Raw genomic sequence first — 22936 nt, forward strand, 5'->3', positions numbered from 1 at the left:
AACTAGTACAAAATTACCTTCATTAGTAGGAAAAGTTATTTATTCCGGCAGGGAAAATAAAAGACTAAGCTTAGGTACTGGACAGCTATTAACTACAAAGAGAAATGAGAAAATACCATACCTTAAGTCTAAAGTTTTAACAAATGTGCAAATTTGTTAGTGAAATTGTAAGGAATATTCCATGCTATATGAGTACATAAATCAATGCATTATTTCCATTCTCACAATCATCTCAGACCACAGACAGCTCAAGTGAATTAAAGTTGTATATTCTCATTTTTCCTAAAACAATCTGTTCATAGCAAGGCTACTTAAAACAAATATATTCCAGAGCACGGGTAGCTCAGTCGGTTAAACACCTGACTCTTGATTTTGGATCAGGTCATGATCTCACGGTTCCTGAGATCAAGCCCCATGTTGGGCACTGCACTGACAGCATGGAACCTGCTTGGGACTCCCTCCCCAACCCCTCTCTACCCCTCCCCAGCTCTCTATCTCCCTCTCTTTCTCTCAAAAATAAACAAACATTTTTTAAAAATAATAAAGTAAAATATATTCCAAGCCATTCATATATCAACACTGAGGGCCAATATTTCTAGACTAAATAACTATTTTTTTTTTTAAGTTTATGTATTTATTTTGAGAGAGAGACAGAGAGCGCGTGCGTGCACATGCAGGAGGGGCAGAGAGAGAAGGGGAGAGAGAGAGAGAATCCCAAGCAGGGTCCGAACTATCAGTGCAGAGACCAACGTGGGGCTCAAACTCACAAACCATGAGATCATGACCTAAGCCAAAATCAAGAGTCAAGATCAAGATGCTCAACTTAATGTGGCTTGAGCCACATTAAGTAAATAACTTTAAAATGAGGTATTTCAATCCATTGTAATCCAAACATAGTTTTCAATAGCATAGAGTACAAAGTTATCCCTCATTTGAACCAAAAGTTCAAACTTATAAATTATTTTTTTCTTCATGTTATAGGTTGTTTATTGTCAAATCCATAGTCCTTTGATATTTTCTTAAACAGATGAAATTTGCTTTTTTCCCCTTGGGAAATGACAGACTATAGAGATAGCTGAGAAATACGATTAAATTAGTTTAATTATTTCATGTCGGCTTGGTAAGTCACTGCTCTTTAATGCAAAAACTGCCACTTGTAATTAATGACTGTCCATACTGGTTCAATTGATCAAATGTCTAATACACATAAAACATTGAAAGAAGTTCTGTATATCTTACAGCAATTCAGTGGAGAAGTCTTGTCCCAAGGGTATGTAAATCTGAAGTACAAGAAACCTCTGGATCAGTCCAACTAGAATGAGAGAGGAAAAATATACATTAATATGTCCCAACCATTTATATGTGCATATAAACACACACAACCACACACATTCAACAATCTGAAGCTTTTAACGTTTCAGTAATACAGACCTGTAATAACACTACCCAGGAGTTACAGCCTCATTATAAAAGCAAAAAAGTTGACGAAAATCAAACGAAACTCTAACAACAAATGTTGCCTTTTAAAGTCCCATCTGTAGGGTGAAATTTTTATGAAAAATTAAAAAATAGTAATTTTTTATTTACTATTTTTATTAGGTTGCAAGAGAATGTACACAGAGGACTGCATTCAACAGAAACATATAAAATTAAACTACAGATTCCCATCAAGGCAGCCATAAAAGCGTGTGGCAATTATTTTTATCCACTGACAGTTTTAACTGTACTAAACAACTTAATAAAAAACAATAGATCAAGAAAAACAATTCTAATTATGACAAGTACAACTGAAGGTTTGATGAGCCATATCTAGTTCATATGGTTTTAAATGTGTCTACAGTGAGATGGATGGAGGAACGTAGTTTCATTTATAATACCTTTTGTTAATTTAACATACTTTTAATTAATTCAAAGCTCACAAACTGCAAACTGCTTTTATTCTCCATCACCAGCTTCATCTGAATTAAAAATATATGAAGAAAAGCCAACCCCTACGGCACTTTTGACAGCTGAAGTGTACAACTGTTTGAAAAACCAATTGATTTTATATTACCTCTTCAGACCTACTCACTTAATTCCTTTTCTCTTAGGTTTTGAACCTTTGCTTGATCTCTCAATTACGATGCTCCTAATGGATGTTTTAGAATCACTTCCTCCTAAAACATCCCTTTTAGGAACTTTTTTCCTCATGTGGGACTTTGTTAGGAAATGGAAATATTTTCACTTATCTGTGAACCTGTCCTACAAATCTAATAGTATAGGGCAATGCTTGAAGAGGCAACTGGTCTAAGATGCACATTATTTTCTATTTATTCTGACTTAGGAGGCTTAACAAATTTAAGTATTTTAAAGCAACAATACATGCTTGGAAGTCTATATATACCTTTTTGTTTAGAAGTTCCTTCAGTGAACTGTTTTGCAACATTCCTGAACAACTTAGAGTTTCTACATTTTCCCTGAAATTTAGTTTCTAAAAAACAAACATATTAGGTCAAGTCTGCTTACTACTTTTTAAATCAGACATACAAGGATAACTTTTACTTATAATGTCAAGCTTATAAACTGCTCCAGAGAGCCATCCATAGACTAGCAATACAATGGCATTAGGGAGTAACAGGCTCTGACCTTTGAAAATTCTCTAGGAACAGGATATTACTAAATTTATGGAAAAAGTCAGCGAGGCAACCTGAGTTCTGGACTACAAAACCAATGTGAGACACCAAAAACGAGGCCAACTTGAATAAACCATCATTAATTAATCTCTCTCTTGCATCTTCCACTGATTTTTCTATTGCACAATGGCCTCTGTATGTAGAGCTGAGAGAGCACCTGGATAAATGAAATCAGTCTTCACAAAGGTCCCTAAGTTGTGTCCCACATCTCACTGAATCAGCACTGTTCTCTTCAAACACAAGGAGCTCCACATATAGGGCATTTTCCTATGAACATTTTTAGATCTGAAAGACACTTGCTCTTAAAAAAAGAAAGCTTTGTAATTCTACTTTCTCACATATAGAAGCCCTAGTTTCCAAAAGGCTTCACTTCTAAGATTAAAAGAAGTATGACAACACCATATGGTGATGATCTGACAAAGTAAAAAGTACTTTAATAACATTTGACATATACTGATCCTGTGTGTCAGAAATGCTAAATAAACTCCCTAGTAATTTTTTTTTCCAGTGGCCTACTAAATTTAAACTGACTCTTCATGTCTACCTTATATTGAAAATCACTCTAACTAATGCTGAATGTGAACTACTAGTAGTCCAAAAATGCCTGAGTATATAAAAATTCATAAAAATCTAGTTTTTTACTGAAATACACAGGTTTCTGCAGTTTTCTAATCTGTTTTCTGCTGAAATTAATTACCTCTATTTTTAAGGGCTCAGGTCCTTTTTTCCTTTGAATATTTTCAAATGCATTTAACTGGTAAAACACCATTCATTTTTTAAATTTTTTTAATGTTTATTTATTTTTGACAGAGAGAGAGAGAGAGAGAGAGAGAGCGAGCATGAGTGGGGGAGGGGCAGAGAGAGAGGGAGACACAGAATCCGAAGCAGGCTCCAGGCCTCGAGCCATCAGCATGCAGCCTGATGTGGGGCTTGAACTCACAGACTGCGAGATCATGACCTGAGCCGAAGTTGGGTGCTCAACCAACTGAGCCACCCAGGTGCCCCAGTATACCATTCGTTTTTTAAGCAGTGGGTTTTAGAGCTGTTCCCTCACAGCCAGTAACAGTTAGATGCCCAACACATACCTCACGAGTGTTTGTTTTACCGTCCAAGAGTTTGGGACTAGAACACCGCAAGGTAATCCTTTCCATATGCCCTGCTAAGTCACAGCTGAAGTTATTTCCTGGTTCCCAGCGTAGTCCCAGCACAAAGAGCCTGCTAAAGTCCACTCTCCTACTTCAACCCAGAAGATGGTAAACGGCTATGCCTCTGTTACTGGGCATTCCATATTCCTCGGGCAAATCAGAAAACCTTTCTGGGCTCTTTCACTTTCGTGTGTAAAACTGGGCTAATAAATTAGATCTGTACCTCAGGATTATCTGTATGGATTAAATTAGATCTATCATTCAGTAAAGATTTATTAAGCATCTACTACATGCCAGACTCGATGTGGACATTTTTGTAGTGACTAAGACAGCCACGGTCTCTGCTCTCTTGGAACTTCTATTCTAGTTCCAGGAAGAAGACCAGGGTGAAATGAAAGCATATAATCCTGGGTTGTTGGAGGAAAGAGGATGATGAGTGAAGGTTCTCTGGCAGAAATAACATTGGAATTCAGCTGAAAAGAATAAGCAGGGGTTGAGTGGGCAAGGCAGATGAAGGAACACATATTACAGGGAGAGGGAATACTCTATCATGTGATGAAAGAAACCATGGTATAATGGATGGATTGAAAGACCTAAAGGGCTGGTAGGAGAGTCAGAAAGGGAAAAGCAGCAGGAGGTAATTCTGGCAAATAGCTAGGATCTCAATCTTTCAGGACCATGAAGGCCATCCAAAGGATACAGGTCATCCCAAAATCAATGGGAAGCCACTCATCCATTCATTAATTTACCCCACAAAGATTTACTGAATGTCTACTATGTGTTGGGCACTATTGTAGGTGAACAAAACACACTGAATTTCTGTGCTGGGGGGTGTTTGCTTTTTGGCAATGGTGAGAAAAACAATTGGAAAAAAAAAAAACAACCCTAAGAAACAAACAGCATGTTAAATGGTGAAAGTACTATGGGAAAAAGTAGAGAAAGGTAAAAGGGATCAACAGTGTGTGGAAGGGGTATAAATTACAGGGCAGATGGGTCTCGCACTGAGAAGATGACTTTTTTTTTTAATGTTTTTTTTTTGAGAGAGAGAGAGCGCACGCACACACACATGCGCGTGCACATGAATGGGGGAGAGGCACACAGAGAGAGGGAGACACAGAATCTGAAGCAGGCTCCAGGCTCTGAGCTGTCAGCACAGAGCCCAATGTGGGGCTCGGACTCAAATGGTGAGATCATGACCTGAGCCCAAGTTGGACGCTTAACTGACTGAGCCCCCCCAGGAGCTTGGAGAAGATGATGTTTTAATAAAGGCCTAAAGGAGGGGAAAGGGTGAGCCATGCAGCTATTTGGCAAAAGAAAGCTCTAGGCAGAGGATTACCAGCTTATGCATAGGTGCTAAGGTGACAGGGCAGCAGGCTATGTTTTAAAACAGCAGGGAGACCTGTATGGTTGCAGCAGAGTTAACAACAGAAAGAGTAATTGGAGGTAAGGTCAGAGAGCTAAGAGGGTACCAAATACTGCAAGGTCCTACAGTCTTTGGTTTTTAACCAAGAGAGATGGGGCATTTTCAGGAGAGGAGAGCCTTATAGTTCAAAGTACTGCTCTAGCTGTGAAACTGACAACAAACTGTAGGGAGGAAAGTAAAAAAATATAGGGAGACCAATGAGAAGACAGTTGCATGAGACACATTCCAAGCATGAAGTAATGGTAGCATTGGCGGGGACAAGAAGTAGTAGACTCTAAAACTAAGTTAAAGATAGAACCAACAAGATCTTCCTGATGGAAGGAATGAAGAAAAGAAAAATTGGACTGACATAAGTTTTTTTGAGCGACTGAAAAGACAAGTTGCTAACAACTGAGATGTGGCTGTCTACAGCAGTACGAGTAATTACTAGGGTTAAGCAGTCCAAGTAGAAATGTCATACTAGCAACTGAAACTACAAGTCTGGAGTTTGAGAGGGAAGTCTGATTTGGAAATAAACGTAAGCTGGAGTAAGACAGAGATGGCATTTAAAACCATGAGACTAGCACCGATAACCAAGGGAGGAAATGCAGAAAGAGGGTAAAGGGTCAGGTCCACAGGCACTGCAACATTAAGCTGGGTTGAGGAGAAGAGGAAGAACCATGAAAGGAAACTAAAAAGGAAGACCAGTGAAGTAGAAAGGGAACTAGGAGGATGGGCATCCTGGAAGATGAATGAAGAAAAGGGTGTCAACTTCATCAAATGGTGTTGATATGTTAAGCAAGATGAGGGCTGAGAATGAGCCACTGGATTCAGGAATAGAGAGATCACTAGTGACCTTGACAAGAGCATTCTCAGTAGAGTGGTGAGGTCAAGGCCACTGAAGGGTTTTAAACAGAGGAAGTCATAATGACATTTATTTTAGAAAGAATACCAAAATGGGAGTTGGGGGGAAGCCTGGGGGGAAACCTCATAAAGATGACCTCATCCTCCAGAGCAGCTGAAACTCTGATAAACACAAGGCTTCAGGGATGCTGATCCCAAAAGACACACCATCGGATCCAGATGCCACTGGCAAAGAAAACAGTAATTTCAAACAAAAGCCTTAAACAGAAAGTCCTAGGACAGACCATCCAAATGATAAGTCCTGGGACAGACCATCCACATGTCCGCATGTGACAGAGCTGCTTCTCATAGGGGCAGCTCCATAGCGTGATCCAGGATGAAGAGTAGCATGGAATTATTTATTTAGTTAATCATTTACTTAAGTCTGGTCAGGAAGGCGAACTGGCTATAATCAGATATTATGACCCAAATTGTTACAGTTTCTTAATGTGGACTATTTAACAAACTTAACAAGCACCAACTATATATGATATGCTAAGTCAGGCGTACGAAGAGATGGTGCAAGATTCGTGCACTGGAGAAGTGTATAATCTGATCATTAATATCACATTTCCCTTTATTTGATAAGATGTTAAGTAAAAAACAAGCAAAACTCTGGCATTCAGAGATGCTCAAATATAATTCAGAAATATCATTACTTAAAATGAAAAGTTAGGGGCGTCTGGGTGGCTCGGTCAGTTAAGAGTCCAACTCTTGATTTCGGCTCAGGTTATGACCTTATGGTCATGAGATTGAGTCCCACTTTGGGCTCCGCATTGGGCGTGGAGCTTAAGATTCTCTCTCTCCCTCTTCCTCTGTCCCTCCTCTGCTACCACTCTCTCACATGTGCTTTCTCTCAAAAAAATGAAAATAATGAAAAGTTAAACATACTTACTTTCATCATTAAATTTTTTTCCTAAGTACCTAATATAGTAGGAAACACATACGGGGTACCTAATGTCAAGTTTGCATAAATAAAGTGGATGTTTACTCTTAAAATAGGAGTATACAATGGTAACTGAATTAAATTTAGAAATGTTAATTGAAAGCTAATTCTCCATTCAAGACACACCATTTAAGTTTAACAACAGCTTCACTTAGAAGGTCATTTTATACTAGTAAAAATAGCTATAAAGTTCTGTTATCAAAAATTACAAATAATTAATCTTAAAGGCATTAGTACAAGGCAGACTCTGTAAACTGTTCCATTTGTTATAGTACCACACATGCTACAGAAGAGCCAGATTAATTTTTAATTGCAGGGCATTGTACAAGAAATACATTAAAAGAGTCTTCTGTTTCTTCCAATTAAAACTATCATTTTTCCTTTTAAAAAGCAATTATAACACGTTAAATTTGTTTTATTTCTAAAAAAAAAAAACTTACATAAATGTAGGTAAAGGGAGCTTGTCTTTAGTCACTGAGCCTCTGGTAGAGGAGAAATCTTTCTCAGATCCAACTGAGAAAGGTTACCAGAAGTGATTTGATTTTATTGATAACATGATTATGTGCATAGATGCTAAGGGCATTACACAGAAGTATAGGCCAACAAGAGACCTTGGTTTAGAACAAAGTCATGTTCCCGCAAATCAGATATATCCATCTCACAAAGTCAATGTCCTTAAAAAAGAGATGGACCATGTCTCCTGTAGTAAGAATAACCTACAGTTTCAGGCATATTTCTCTGGCTCACCTTACTTAGTTCACCTCATTTATAAGCATATACATTTTTGAGGAAATAATTAAAAAACAAACTCTACTGTTTAAAAAAAACAGGAACAATGAGGAAATCATAATTTTTAAATGGTAGCAAATTAATTAAAATTATTTCAAAAAGATTATCCCTTCTCTTTCAGGTTCTGTTTCTTATTTTAGAAAGAAACACTGGCAAACCATTTTAAAATTAATCACCTTCCATCTATAATTTCTATGATTTGGTTTATGTGTTAGAAATCTAAAATATACATGCAGTAGCTTGAAGTGGTAGCTAAAGCAGAGCCTGTGAAAGTTTGCGAAGCTAAATCAAAAGGAGAAAATCCAGTACCAAGAACAGATCTTTTCATAACTTTTTTCTTTTCTTTTGAGAGAGAGAGTGCAAGTAGGGGAGAAGGGAAGAGGAAGAGAAGAGAGAATCATAAGCAGGCTCCGTGCTCAGCGTGGAGCCAGACAGGGGCACTTGATCCCATGACCCTGGGATTAAGACCTAAGCCAAAATCAACAGCTGGACATTCAACTGACTGGGCCATCCAAGTGCCCCTCAATCAATGTTCTTAATTGATAAAGGAACAGATAAGTAAATGATTAACATAAAAAAATAACTGGCTGCTTATACTTAATAAACCACCTGAAATCTATAGTTAATAAATACATAGCATAAAGTTGATGAAAATCTGATTAATCATTTTGAAAAACTATATTTCTTACATTGCCATCAGTTTACTCAAACCCCAATTTGATAGGTGATAGAGTCCTGAATTTTAACCTTGATTCTGCCAATAACTGGGCTTCTGATCGTAAATTCAGGTGATCTCTCAAGGTTCCTTTTGCTTTAAAATGCTGATCCGAATTTCCAATGTAAGAATTGAAAATCTACTCTTTGGGCTTTTGTTGAAACACATTTATATCTAAACATATTAAATATTAATATTCCTAATGGTATTACAAGTTGATGTGTCATTAAGTAATGCCTTCTATAGTTTCTTACACAACTTTTTCTCATTATTCATTCCTATCATTTAGAACTCCTGGGTTTATTTCAAAGCTTACCCTTAACTCTCTGATTTCTTGGTGAGGAGCCAACCTCAGTGTGTTCATTGCAAAAGAACCACTGTCAGGATTAAGAGAGTTAATAAATGTGAAATGCTAGGGAAATCATAGGCACATACTAATTACTCAATAACTATCAGTACTATGATAATCAATGGCTATCAAATAATCTTCTAAATCTTCTTAAAAATACTTCCAGATTTCAAACTAACATTGAAACAGAATGTATGTATTTATATAATATTTATATATATTCAATACACATTATATAAAGCCTGGCAAAGGTTACTTCCTAAATTAAAAACAAGCCTATCACTTTAAGTAAACAGATGCCAGTAAAAATCAAACTAATGCCTGTGTAGTAGACCTAAAAGTATAACTTTAAGAATCAAATGTTAAGCTCTAATATTAAAAATCTTACTTACGGATTTGCTTATTCTCCTTTGGTAACTGGATTTTGTTTGTTTGGCTGCTGCCTTCCAGGACAAACACAAAGCTTTTAGCTTCTTTATCAAACTCCTGTAGAACAAAAATATAAATAATGGTATTTGGCTTCTATTATAAAATTGGAGCTGCAAACCCACAGAAAAAAAAGTCCCAGAGTCAAATGACTTAAAAGTAGGCTCAGGCCTTGATGATACTTTCACCCTGAAATGTGCTGGGAACTGGACTACAGAAGCCACACTATGTCACTTGACAAATCCTCTTGTATCAAGAAACTCTTCCTCCCAAACTGTAAGAAGTTCCCCAGTTTCAGGGATTCCCGCTACTAATTTAGTTTCCAGAGCTTAGTTACTCTTCCTCTCACTTTATTTATGTATTTCTAATGGCACAGGCTGAACATCACTCTGTGTTACAGTACAAAAAAATCATCTACGGGTGCCTGGGTGGCTCAGTCGGTTGAGTGTCAGATTTCAGCTCAGGTCACCATCTTGTGTTTCATGAGTTTGAACCCCGTGTCAGGCTCTGCGCTGACAGCTCAGAGCCTGGAGCCTGCTTTAGATTCTGTGTCTCCCTCTCTCTCTGCTCCTCACCCACTTGTGCTGTCTCTCAAAAATAAATAAACATTAAAAAAAATCATCTAACCTAAACTGTATCCAGTCCATAAGTTCCTTGGTGCCTGGCCATGGCTCATACAGAATTAATTATTGCCTTATTTTACTAGTGCCCTAATGTGAAGTTCTATGTATCACCTACTTAAAATCAGTACAAAGTAAAGTGTTAACAATTAAGGTAACTTAAAAAAAATCTAATGTAGGAGAAACATAAACAAAACAAAACCTGAAAATAAAAAGCCTCCTTATATGTGACAGTCCAATTTACATGACTTAAAGTGGGAATAGAAATTTTATTCTATTTTTTTGAAGCAAATTCGAAATCTGAGTATAAATACCTGTTATAATATTTCACAGATCCTACCAATCTTCCATTCTGTATGTGTTAAGAAATGCATTGTAACTAATGGCTGCTAAGAATTAAATAACATTAAAATAAATCTGTACTGTATCCATCACAATAGCATCTCTCACGTATTTGAAATGAACACACATAGACTGAGTGTATTATTTATTTCATCTATACACAAGTTAGGCATATACTTAAAACCTTTCAACAGCTTACCCAAATCATCAACACAGTCCATAACCCGCCACGTGGTCTGGTCGCTGACCGGTTTTTCAAACCTCAATCTTTCTCTCTCTCTCTCTCTCTCTTTTTCAATCCTGGCCTTAGTGGCCTTCTTGCAATCTCTTAAAAATTCTAAGCTCTCTCCTGCACAAGGAGTTGGTATGTGCTTTTCCCTTTACTTGAAACACTCTTCTCTCTACCAGCCTCACACAGTATATAGTTAGCTCTCAGAGATCCAATGTCATTTCCTTGGGGAAGCCTTTCCTACACTCCCTGCTCTATACCATCAGAGCATCTTTTAACTCTCATTCACAGTTCAGAGCTGTAGGATTTTAAGCAAGTTGCTTACTCTCTCTATGGCCTCAGTTTTAGCATCCAGAAAATTGGCATAAAGTACCTATCTCACAAGACTACCGTATAGATACATATAACATGCTTAATGCTGGACTTGGCAAACAGTAAGCACTCAGTTAACAGTAGCTTTAAAGAGTTTTCCATAGAACAAGGCCCACAGAAAGATATTCTTCTCTTTAGTTGTATAGGAGAGAAGAGAAAGAGAAAAGGATAAGGATGGATATAGGTTTTTAGATCTGGTGGCAGCAAGCTGAGATAGTTTCTATCTGATGGCATCAGTTTGCCCTGTGAAATGGGGTGTGAGGTCTTCTGGTGAGTCATTGAAGAGGGCCTGTCCTGGTTATAGGTTCGGAAGTAGGGGGTAGGGAGAATCGGTGGTTGAAACCCTGAAGATAATGAAGAAATAATCATTTTAGGGGCACCTGCGTGGCTCAGTTGGTTGAGCATCCGACTTCGGCTCAGGTCATGGATCTCGGGGTCTCTGGGTTCGAGCCCTGCATCAGACTCTGTGCTGACAACTAAGAGCCTGGAGCCTGCTTCGGATTCTGTGTCTCCCTCTCTCTCTGCCCTTCCCCTGCTTGTGCTCTGTCTCTTTCTCAAAAATAAATACACATTAAACATAATAATAATCATCATTGTAAAGACTAAGAGAACATAAAAAGAGAACTTTCCAGGCTGTTCACGTTGAATTTATAGTATTATTAACCTAAGAGGCTATAGATATTTTCTCCAAAGTTATTGAGGAGCCCCAAAACCAGCTAAGAAAAGATAAATGACTGGGGATTTCAAGACGGTTGGCCTTCGTTAGGCAAGCACTATGAAAGAACAAAAAGCAAGGGCATTCAAGGTTTTGCCCAGGAAGTGACTGAAATTACAGACTATGGATTTTGGGCTAGAGAGGAAAGGAAGTGAAAACAGAGAACGTACAAGCCTAAATAAAACTAAGCACAGGGGAAGTAGAAAGGCCAGTGGCCTAAAGGTCTCAATTAGATTGAAGAACAAATACAGTGAGTAACTGAGCAAACAGCCTTAAGAACTGAAGCTCGGGGGCAGAGGGGCATGTCTCAATGTCTTACTGATTTCAGAGGCCCTGCAGTTTGCAGTGATAAGGTCCAGGGCGTGACAGTGGCAGTGGGGGCTGACACAGAGCCCAAGAGGTTGTTAAGTGAAGAAATCAAGAAATTGGGAAGCACAAGGTTTGGAGAGATTTTCCTCACAAACACTGAAGTCACCTGAAACAGCAACAGGACTTGGCTTACAGTGAAGGGTTATGAGCCCTGTGCCAAAGCCTTAAAGGACTGAGGAGTGGTTTCTGGGAGAGCTGCAGCCAACAGCATCATGAATGAACCAGTAAATACAGTTCTGAAACCTTATCAAGTCCCTTTTGTTATAACCTTCATTCTCATTTCATTCCAGGATTTAGGTGGCTCTAGCTTCCAGCACTTACTTTCCAAATCACAGAGGGACTGCCAAGGATCTTCCATTTTGCTCCAGGATTTTTGCCCTGAGCACTAAAGATTTCAACAAATGCACCTCCCTAGAAAACAAAAACATTAAACATGTTTAAATTATAGTGAGACAGTGCTAAGGAGGAAATAACACCCACCACAGAGTCTATAACCGCTGTTCCAGGCATCTGTCTGTTGAGTAGATCTGGGAAGAAACATTACCCCTGTTATAACTCCTACATTATACCCTGAATGTACTTAAGCCACAACCATTCTGATTTGGGTCACCTTGGAGAAATGGTTTAAGGAATTTTTTTTCAAAGCACAATATACATTAAATTATGTTATACAAACCCTACAGTCTCTCAGTGTGGGGTTCCTTTACATGCCATGTATAAATCATGCTTACAAAACATTCTAGTCATGTCTGACTAAAGGGTTTAAACTCAACTCTAGAGCCAGGCTAATAAATTCTGATAAATTATCTGTGGCTACAAGCTTTTCAGTCATACTGACCAGAGCTCCAACACTAGCTTTGGCATTTATTAAATGTCCAACCTTGAGAGCTATTTAACTTCTTGATTCTCCATCTGTAAAATGGGTTGTTGGATTACACAAGATAGTAAATAGACCATCAAGCACAATACCTTGTACATAGCAAGGGCTCAATAGTGTCAGCAATAATTATTCAAAAAAAGGGCGAATTCAATATAAAAAAGCTTGGGAAAGAGTGAGGGATGGGAGACAATTCTTATTCTGAGCATTCCTAGATCTTTGCAGATATTTAATATAATTTGGAAATCTATAAAATCTGTACAAGAAAAATAGAGAATCATTTCTATAGACATGTGTTCCCTATTGTAAACCTGAGAATATGGAGGGCCATGCTTATGTAAAAATACTGAACACATAACTGAATATCCATAAGCTTTAATTATCAAAGAAAAGAATTAAGATGATTATCTCTGAGGAAGAGTTAATTGCAAGAAATTGAGAATCTGAAATGAAGACTAAATATGCTTTTCTTTTATAGTCTGTTTTAATTATAAGCAGCAGATGAGCAAATCTGTCTGATTTTTGTAAAGAATTTCCAGCTTTTAATTATTCCCAATAATATAAAGATATTTTGGCTTCTTAGTTTTAACACCGTCACATTAAGACACTTAATTTCTTACTTAGTATTATGTGCAAACTATGTGTAGGAACTAATTACTATAAATTACTATAACTTCTGGAATTAGGTCATATATCAAAAAAAATTTTAAATCTGAGGCAGTTTTTCCCCCCCTTTTTAAAGAAAATTCCTGGTACCTCGAAAAATACTCCTCCCCTCTTCCTTCCTTCTGCTTTCTCTGATTTTACAAGTTTCCCACAGTGGGCATATGCTTTTTTATAGCAATATATTTTACTTATATATCAATAGTGAGAGGCACTTGGTAAAACTCAAGATTTATGGGCCCTGCCCTTTAGATTCCGGTCCAGGAGGTCTGGTTGGGAGTTTAAGATCTGCATTTTAATAAGTCACGGGCAATCCATACAGCTTGAAAAGAACTTGAGCTGACGACTAACAAAAGCCAAATCACATGCCAAACCTTGGCTGCCTTCTTCTTTTTTCTTTTGGAGTGAAGACCACACTCATCCAGTACTTCCTCCGCACCCAGAAAAAGACCCAGTTATGGGGGAATGGGGAGGGAGCTTTGTCCTCACCCCGAATGCGAACTACCTCACCCTAGAGGAAAATACTATACACAGGTTGGAGAGTCGTTTCGGGTTACCTGGTACTCATTTTTGAACATTCCCGCAGGGGGCCCGGGGCTTGGGGGGCACGGAGTTCACGGCGTCCAGGGAGTGGCGTGACCCGCGGGTAAGGGAAGGGCTTCGTGCGTGGCCCCGACTCTTCTCAGCCCCTGGTCAGCTCCTCGTCGAGCCCCTGCCCCGCACCATCGCGACCCCCGCCTCGGGGGTGCCCAGGCATGAGATGGCGCAGCTGCCTGGGCGGGCTCCGGGCGGCCCCCTGGGGAGTGATTGTGTGCGTAACCTACGAAACGGGGAGCCCAACCACGAAGCCACCGAAAACCGCCCGCTCGCCCGGGAGAGACGGGCGCGCTCCCGCCGCTGCCCCGCCCCCGAATTCGATCGGAAAAGGGAGGGGCCGAGCGGCGCCAGCTACGGGGCCGCACCCATTGGCTCCCACGAGGCGCCTGCGCGTTGAGCTCTGTGGGCTTCTTGCCTCTGGGCAAGTGAGACTACGCCGCCGTGACGTCGACGTTGCCCTGGCAACCTAGGGACACTCTTGGAGTTGGACCGCCCAAGTCGTGACTTGCGCTCTGTAAGGTCGTGACCTGTGTGTGCGGAAAAAGCCTAAAATGAGCCTGGTTTAAGAGCTACCACAGGTGCTGGACTCTTCTAGAAAACCTGTCGCGTCGGTTTGGTCTCCTTTATAACACCGTTAACTGGTAGGTTGCTGAAGGAAAGAGGCCTGGAATTGTGGAACCCTCACATGGCCTTTGGTTCGAAGGTTCCCAAACTTGGTCTCATTGAGGCAGTTACAGGGACTGCTAGCCCCTTTCATTGTTTCAGAAGGCCCAAGGAAGTAGGAGTATTTTACTCAAAATCACTGCACATGTTTTTGCTCAAAATAATAGCTACATACAGTATTGAGTCAGGCACTTTCCTAAGTTTATTCAGTTATTTCATTTAGTTTCTAGGTCAGAACCACTCTTATAAGGTTGTTATTATTATCAGTCTTTGGCTCAGAAAGGTAAAATAGCTTGCCCAAGATCACATGGCCAATAAGTGATGGAGCTGATTTGGTGCTCTTGTCTAATGTTGTACTCAAGGCTGAGTTAGCTCCTGGTATAGTGTTATTAATAACCAGGTACCACTCATGGAGCGCCTACTACAGGCCAAGTGCTTCACAGGTCTACAACTGTGTGACGTTAAGGATTAGTGTTCTTTCAGTTGAGAATATTTCATTTCAGCATTGATTAGGAATTTACTCAAGGACATGATGTTACTTTTTAGTTATGACTAAGCCTGATACTCTAATTCACCGAAAAGTCTTAACTATTTGTGTCCCCTACAGTATGCCACCCACTGTGAATCATGCACAGCATGAGAAAATGAATGCTGTCTGGACCTGCTCCTTATCAAGTCTAAGAAAACTGATAAGGAACAAACTTATTTCAACACACTGAGTCTAACACTAGGTGTGTACACAGGCAGAGGTGAGGCTGCCACATAATGTTGCAGTAAAAATATCTAGAATCCAGAATCCCTGATTCCTAGAGCTCAAACCTAGTTCAATAAGTCTTTGGTTAGATTCTGTGCTGGACGCATTGGGAATTACAGCCAATAGACATTGTCTCTTATCTTAATAAGACTTGTTATCTACTGGGGACATTTATTCACTTATCAGATAATTCCTATGGTTGTAATATATGCTAGACACTACGCCAAGAACTAGGTATAGAGGAAAGGCCCATCTCTATGGAGCTTACACATTCAAGGGGATGAGACACAATAAACATGTGAGTAAATAAATAATTACAACTTGTGATAAATCCCACGAGTCTGGTGATAGGGAGTAACATTGGAAGGGCGTATTAGTTTCCTGTGACAGTTATAACAAGTTGCCAAAAACTGGGTGCTTAAAACAAGACCAAAAATGAAGGTGTCAATAGGGCAGCACTCTCTTTGGAAGCTTTAGAGGACAATCTGCTCCTTGCTTCTTCCAGCGTCTTGTGGATTTTAGCATTCCTTGACTTGTGACTGCATCTCTCCGGTCTCTGCCTCCATGGTCACAATGAATACCTTTTCTTTTTTTGTGTGTATATCTTCTCTCAGTATCTCTTACAAGGACTATTATGATGACATCTAGGACTCACTTGGATAATTCAGGTTTATCTCTTTATTGCATGATCCTTAACTTAGTCGCATCTGCAAGACCTGTTTTCCAGATAAGGAAACATTCACACCTTCCAAGGGGTAGATGTGGGCATCTTGGGGGTTGAGAGGAGGTCCAATTTTTTGGCCTGACACAAACGGTGACTTTCACTAGAATACAAAGAAGTTTTAGATAAGTGCCTTAAGAGAAGCAAAAAGTCATTGTGAGTACAGGGGGAATCCAGGAGACATCTTAAGGCTTTTAACAATCTACCTGGGTCACTGAAAAGCATGTTGTAACAACAAAGCTGAAGAGGAACTCACAACTTTGTCCTGTGTTATTTTCTTTCTCTCCTTATCATTATCTGTATTTATTTGTTTATATGTTTATCATCTGTCTTAAGTTATTAGAAGGTAAATTTGATGAGGGCAAGGATTTTTTTCTATGTTCATCATTATATCTCATCTTCTAGAGTAGTGCTTGGCACATAATAAGTGTTTTGTAAACACATATTTATTGATTGAATTAAAGGAACCTTGTCCTTTCAAATTCACCATGTCCAAAATAAAACTTCTCCAGACCTGGGCCTTTTCCATGCTTCCCACTCTCACTAATACCAAAGTGCCTCCTGTATCCTCTCTTCCTGTGGCATAGCAGCCTCCAAGATGGCCTCCACTGATCCACATCTTCTGGTATGTTTGTCCTTTGTGTAATCTCCCCTGGGAAGTGTACTGGACCTAGCGACTCACTCTAATGAATATAGTATGGTGCTGTTAGGTCATTTCCAAGAGTAGGTTACAAAAAGATATGATTTCCTTCTTGCTCAGCTGCTTTTACTCCCTTGCTCTTGTTCTTCTCCCTACTTCTGTCCTTATACAAAGAAATCAAGTTTCTATATTGTGAGTACCCCTGGAGAGGTCCATGTTGCAGGGAACTGATGTCTCCAGCCAAAAGTCAGTGAAGACTTTAGGCCTGTCAGCAGTCACATGAGTTAGGTTTAGAAGTGAATCCTTCCCTGGTCAAGCCTTGAGGTAAATGCATCCCTGGTCAGTGCTTTCACTGCAGCCTTATGACTAAGCCAGAGTCAGAGGCATCCAGCTAAGTCATATCCTAATTTTTGACCCACAGAAATTATGAGGTACTTATTGTACACTAAATTTTAGGGTAATTTTTTTACATAGCAATAGATAAATAATACACTCCCATACCAATCCATCACCTAAACCTATTTATCTATCTTTCGTCCATTGTAGTCTCTACTCGGATTTACCTATGATTTGCTCTTCCCTGAACTACTATGATAGCCTCCTAATTCACACACCATGTTGGCTTCCCTTCAAACCCATCTGCACATTGCAGAGTCATATTTATAACACACAAATCCAGTCATATCAGTCTCTTGCTTCTAACCCTTTTGTGACTATAAACCTGTCTTCCTTTCCAGGTTCAATATATACAATATGCAGCCCACTTCATTTCAGTTTCTTTTAGTTCTTCATGTTCAACATGTGTGCTTCCACTGTAGGGTGCTGATATGTTCTTTTGAATAGATTACTTTTGCTCCCTTTTTTCTTTGGTTAAGGCCTACTTCTGTCAACACAGAGTTTAGATCAGGGGTTCCTTTCTCAGGGACACCTTCTCTGATTTCCCTGACTTGATCACATCCCCCTATTTATAAGTTCTCATAACATCTTAGTACTTAGCATTACTGAAATAATTGAAATTTTGTTGTGTTTATAATATTGGCCATCTCTTTTAGACTGTCGATTTCTTTTTTTTTTTTTTTTTTTTTTTAATATATGAAATTTACTGTCAAATTGGTTTCCATACAACACCCAGTGCTCATCCCAAAAGGTGCCGATTTCAAGAGAGCAGGGACCATACCTGTTTTGTTTACCCTTGCATTCCTAGGGCCTAGTATACTAGCTCAACCTTGTACCTGGTATAACAAAACATTAGTTCCCCTGGATGAGTGAATGAGGGAGGGAGGAGATGAAGGATGAATATAATCTTAAAAGACAGGCATAGCCTTTGGTGTAGAGAAAACAAGAAGAAAGCAGTTGAAAATATGTTAAAGTAAATGGGTGAATTAATAATCTCAGTTTATTGATGGAAAAGCTAGTTATGGAGGTGATTAATCATAGTGCATCAGTAAGTCTCTTTACTCAGGTGTTTTTTTGTTATTTTATCACTGGTTTATTCAATTTAAGGCTAGAAGAAACCAGTATCATTTACTTCAATCTCCCTATCTCCTTGAGAGAAAGTAATTGTCCACTGTCCAGTTGCCCAGGGATTGTCATTGGATCATTTCCTGACCCTCCTAACTCCAACAAGTTCAGGAGATTTATAATTGGACTTTGATTAGCAAATAAGGGATAGGGCCTACCAGGCAATAGGCATTTCAAAGACTGCCTGACTCAGATCAAAGTTGTTTTGTCTATGGTGAAATCTACCCTTACCAGTGATAGTGGTGTCTATAAAGCAAAATTAGAGTGTGTACTACTTTAACAATATGAACTCAAAATGAGAGCTAGGAAGAGACCTAATTTCACAATATCAGATGTTCTTGTTTGATCTGGATGAATGCAAGCCCATGACTAAACTCTTGGATTTGGCTATGACTTTAAGAATGGCTACCAAAATTCAGCCCTGACACCAAAAACAAAAAAATAAACTAAAACAAACTTGGCTTAAGCCAAGTTATTTATGTACATTATACAGTGAAACATTTTCTCTAATTTCTACAGTTTTTAAAGAAGTCAATACATTTTGTAATTGTGCTAAATTGATTAACTTAATTTGACAACCTTAAGAATTAGGCACTATACAAGCTTTAAAGTGTTTGTCTTTGTTATACAAAGAAAGCAATTTGGTGGTGTATTAATGTTATTAAAGGATATTGGATGACATTTAAAATGGAATAGACTACTGTTTTTGAGGGTGGTGGAATCTTTGTCAATGTAGTCCTTCAAGTTAGATGCTATGATTATCAATTTGACAAGAAATAGTATTCTTTCGAACTAAGAATATACAGTATTTACTACAATATAGTTGTAGCTTATATTTTGTTTGCAGTTCATAATCAAATTATTTGGCATAATGGGAAGGAAAAGATACTGGTTTGATGGTCAAAGTTTGTTTAGCTGCACAATAATCTAGAAATATTTACTACTTGAAGAGTTATTTTATTCTATTTCCACATTATGGAATAACCTGATGAATAACAATAATGCCAAGTTGATAGAATAATTTAAAAACTGTGACTATTTTATAGTTAAAGTAAGTTGAGAAAAATTAGTGATACCTGAGTCATCCATCTGACTTTTGATTTGAGAGTAGTGATGTCTTCTTTTTTCAAGAAGGTGGGGTGTAGGGAGCTATTTTGAGGGTTTTACTGTTGATAGATTTTTTTCCCCCTCTCTGGTTGATTAGGTTCTAATGACACTTTCCTGCCTATACCTTCAGATGACAAAATACTTCAAAATTCATGTATTAACTTGAAATTTCCAAAACTAGCTACTACCTGATGATTTTCTCAGGGGGAAAAAAAACTATTCCAGTAGTTGAATATTTGGGTATAAATATTTCTCTAAGATAGTTTTATAGAATAAGCACTTAGGTTTGGAAAAATGAATATAGTTGTAAAATGCATCTTTGAAAAGATTAAATGAAGTGAGCTGATATTTTTTTTCTTTTGTTTTAATTATTTATTTTTAAATTTACATCCAAGTTAGCATATAGTGTAACAATGATTTCAGGAGTAGATTCCTTAATACCCCTTACCCATTTAGCCTATGTTCCCTCCCACAACCCCTCCAGCAACCCTCAGTTTGTTCTCTATATTTAAGAGTTTTTTATGTTTTGTCCCCCTCTCTGTTTTTATATTATTTTATATTATTTATATTATATTTATATTTATATTATTTTTGCTCCCCTTCCCTTATGTTCATCTGTTTTGTATCTTAAAGTCCTCACATGAGTGAAGTCATATGATATTTGTCTTTCTCTAATTTCGCTTAGCATAATGCCCTCTAGTTCCAGCCACGTAGTTGCAAAGGCAAGATTTCATTCTTTTTGATTGCCGAGTAATACTCCATTGTATATATATACCACTTCTTCTTTATCCATTCTTCCATCGATGGACATCTGGGCTCTTTCCATACTTTGGCTATTGTTGACAGCACTGCTATAAACATTGGGGTACATGTGCCCCTTCAAAACAGCACACCTGTATCCCTTGGATAAATACCTAGTAGTGCAGTTGCTGGATCGTAGGGTAGTTCTATTTTTAATTTTTTGAGGAACCTCCATACTGTTTTCCAGAGTGGCTGCATCAGTTTGCATTCCCACCAGCAGTGCAGAAGAGATCCTCTTTCTTCGCATCCTCACCAACATCTGTTGTTGCCTGAGTTGTTAGTGTTAGCCATTCTGACAGGTGTGAGGGGGTATCTCATTGTGGTTTTGATTTGTATTTCCTTGATGATGAGTGATGTGGAGCATTTTTTCATGTGTCGCTTGGCCATCTGGATGTCTTCTTTGGAGAAGTGTCTATTCATGTCTTTTGTCCATTTCTTCACTGGATTATTTGTTTTTTGGGTGTTGAGTTTGGTAAGTTCTCTATAGATTTTGGATACTAACCCTTTATCTGATATGTTGTTTGCAAGTATCTTCTCCCATTCTGTCAGTTGCGTTTTAGTTTTGCTGATAGTTTCCTTCGCTGTGCAGAAGCTTTTTATTTTGAGGTCCCAATAGATCATTTTAGCTTTTGTTTCCCTTGCCTCCAGAGACGTGTTGAGTAAGAAATTGCTGCGACTGATATCAAAGAGGTTTTTGCCTTCTTTCTCCTTGAGGATTTTGATGGCTTCCTGTCTTACATTTAGGTCTTTCATCCATTTTGAGTTTATTTTTGTGTATGGTGTAAGAAAGTGTTCCAGGTTCATTTTTCTTCATGTTGCTGTCCAGTTTTCCCAGCACCGTTGCTGAAGAGACTGTCTTTAATCCATTGTATATTCTTTCCTGCTTTGTCAAAGATTAGTTGGCCATACATTTGTGGATCTATTTCTGGGTTCTCTATTCTGTTCCATTGATCTGAGTGTCTGTTTTTGTGCCAGTACCATACTGTCTTGATGATTACAGCTGTGTAATACATCTTGAAGTCCAGGATTGTAATGCCTCCAGCTTTGGTTTTCTTTTTCAAGATTGCTTGGGTATTCAGGGTCTTTTCTGGTTCCATACAAATTTTAGGATTGTTTGTTCTAGCTCTGTGAAGGATGCTGGTGTTATTTTGATAGGGATTGCATTGAATATCTAGATTGCTTTGGGTTGTATTGACATTTTAACAATATTTTTTCTTCCAATCCAGGAGCATGGAATATTTTTCCATTTTTTTGTGTCTTTTTCAATTTCTTTCATAAGCTTTCTATAGTTTTCAGTGTATAGATTTTTCACCCTTTTGGTTAGCTTTATCCCTAGGTATTTTATGGTTTTTGGTGCAATTGTAAATGGGATCAATTCTTTGATTTCTCTTTCTGTTGCTTCATTATTGGTGTATAGGAATGCAGCCAATTTCTGTGCATTGACTTTATATCCTGCAACTTTGCTGAATTCATGGATCAGTTTTAGCAGTTTTTTGGTGGAATCTTTAGGGTTTTCATATAGAATATCATGTCATCTGCCAAGAGTGAAAGTTTGACCAAAGTGAGCTGATATTTAATACCAGTTTGTCTTTAAATATATAAATACTCTTTTGTTGTCAGCAAAAGTTGTTAGATCTCAGTAGCAAGTTTTTTCTTATATAACCTAAATATATAACCTATGTAACCTATATATATATTATAAATATAATAATATATAATATAACTAATATATTATATAATTATATTATATAAATATATATATTATAAATATAATATATGTATTTCTTATGTAACCTAAAGATATAACCTATATAACTGGCTAACCTAAAGCCAGTTAGTGTTGACTCATGCTAAGAAGGCTATATAGAAAACAGGATATGCACATGCAAAAAAAAAGAAAAAATGAGGTTGGACCCTTATCTTATGCTACATAAAAAACAAACAAACAACAACAACAAAAAACCTCAAAATGGATCAAAGACGTAAAGATAAAACTTAAAAACTATAAAACTATGTTTTAGAAGAAAACATAGAGGAAGAGCTTCATGTCACTGGATTTGACAGTGATTTCTTGGATATGACATAAAAGCATAGGCAACAAATCTAAAAAAAGACAAATGAGACAACATTAAAATTTAAAACTTAACGTGCATCAAAGGACACAATCAGCAGAGTGAAAAGGCAGTCTGTGAAATGAGAAGAAACATTTGCAAATCATATATCTGATAATGTGTATATTTAGAATATACAAAAGAACTTCTACAACTCTACAACAACAACAAAGTCACTTGATTAAAAAACGGGCAAAGGTCTTGAAAATATATTACAAACAGCCAATAATTACATGAGAAGTTGTTCAACATTACAAATCATCAAGGAATTGCAATTCAGGGGCTCCCGGGTGGCTTAGTTGGTTAAGTGTCCGACTTTGGCTACGGTCATGATCTCGCAGTTTGTGGTTTTGAACTCCAAGTCAGGCCCTCTGCTCACAACTTGGGGCCTGGAACCTGCTTTGGATTCTGTGTCTCCCTCTCTCTCTGCCCCTCCCATGCTCATGCTCTGTCTGTCTGTCTCTCTCTCTCTCTCTCAAAAAATTTT

The 22936-nt window shown here is 38.1% G+C and overlaps 1 protein-coding gene and 1 long non-coding RNA gene across 30 annotated transcripts in view; one reads left to right on the forward strand and one right to left on the reverse strand.

The window, feature by feature from the left end:
- Window positions 1-14433, reverse strand: part of CFAP20DC (CFAP20 domain containing) — a 239585-nt gene extending 225152 nt beyond the window's left edge. For 15 of the 26 annotated variants that reach the window (XR_009609729.3, XR_009609730.3, XR_009609728.3 and 12 more), the window contains exons 1-4: window positions 14092-14430; window positions 12316-12405; window positions 9314-9407; window positions 1240-1312 (exon numbers count right to left, since the gene is read on the reverse strand). Coding sequence is in view for 14 of the 26 variants with exons in the window: in XM_060631462.3 (XP_060487445.3) it covers window positions 1240-1312; window positions 9314-9407; window positions 12316-12405; window positions 14092-14112 (278 nt within the window). In the remaining 12 variants the exon portion in view is untranslated. Of the gene's footprint in view, window positions 1-1239; window positions 1313-8888; window positions 8950-9313; window positions 9408-12315; window positions 12406-14091 lie in introns of those variants that run through there. The other 11 variants (XM_060631458.3, XM_060631454.3, XM_060631451.3 and 8 more) reach the window with 6 other exon arrangements.
- Window positions 14434-14506: 73 nt separating this feature from the next.
- The window catches only part of LOC132678708 (uncharacterized), a 234296-nt gene continuing 225866 nt past the window's right edge, over window positions 14507-22936 (forward strand). For 3 of the 4 annotated variants that reach the window (XR_014137258.1, XR_014137256.1, XR_014137259.1), the window contains exon 1: window positions 14671-14772. This is a non-coding gene — a long non-coding RNA (uncharacterized LOC132678708). Of the gene's footprint in view, window positions 14773-22936 lie in introns of all 4 variants that reach the window. The other variant, XR_014137260.1, reaches the window with a different exon arrangement.

The sequence above is a fragment of the Panthera onca genome, chromosome A2 (genome assembly GCF_046562875.1).
Source record: "Panthera onca isolate mPanOnc1 chromosome A2, mPanOnc1 haplotype 2, whole genome shotgun sequence".
Classification (NCBI taxonomy): Eukaryota; Metazoa; Chordata; class Mammalia; order Carnivora; family Felidae; genus Panthera; species Panthera onca.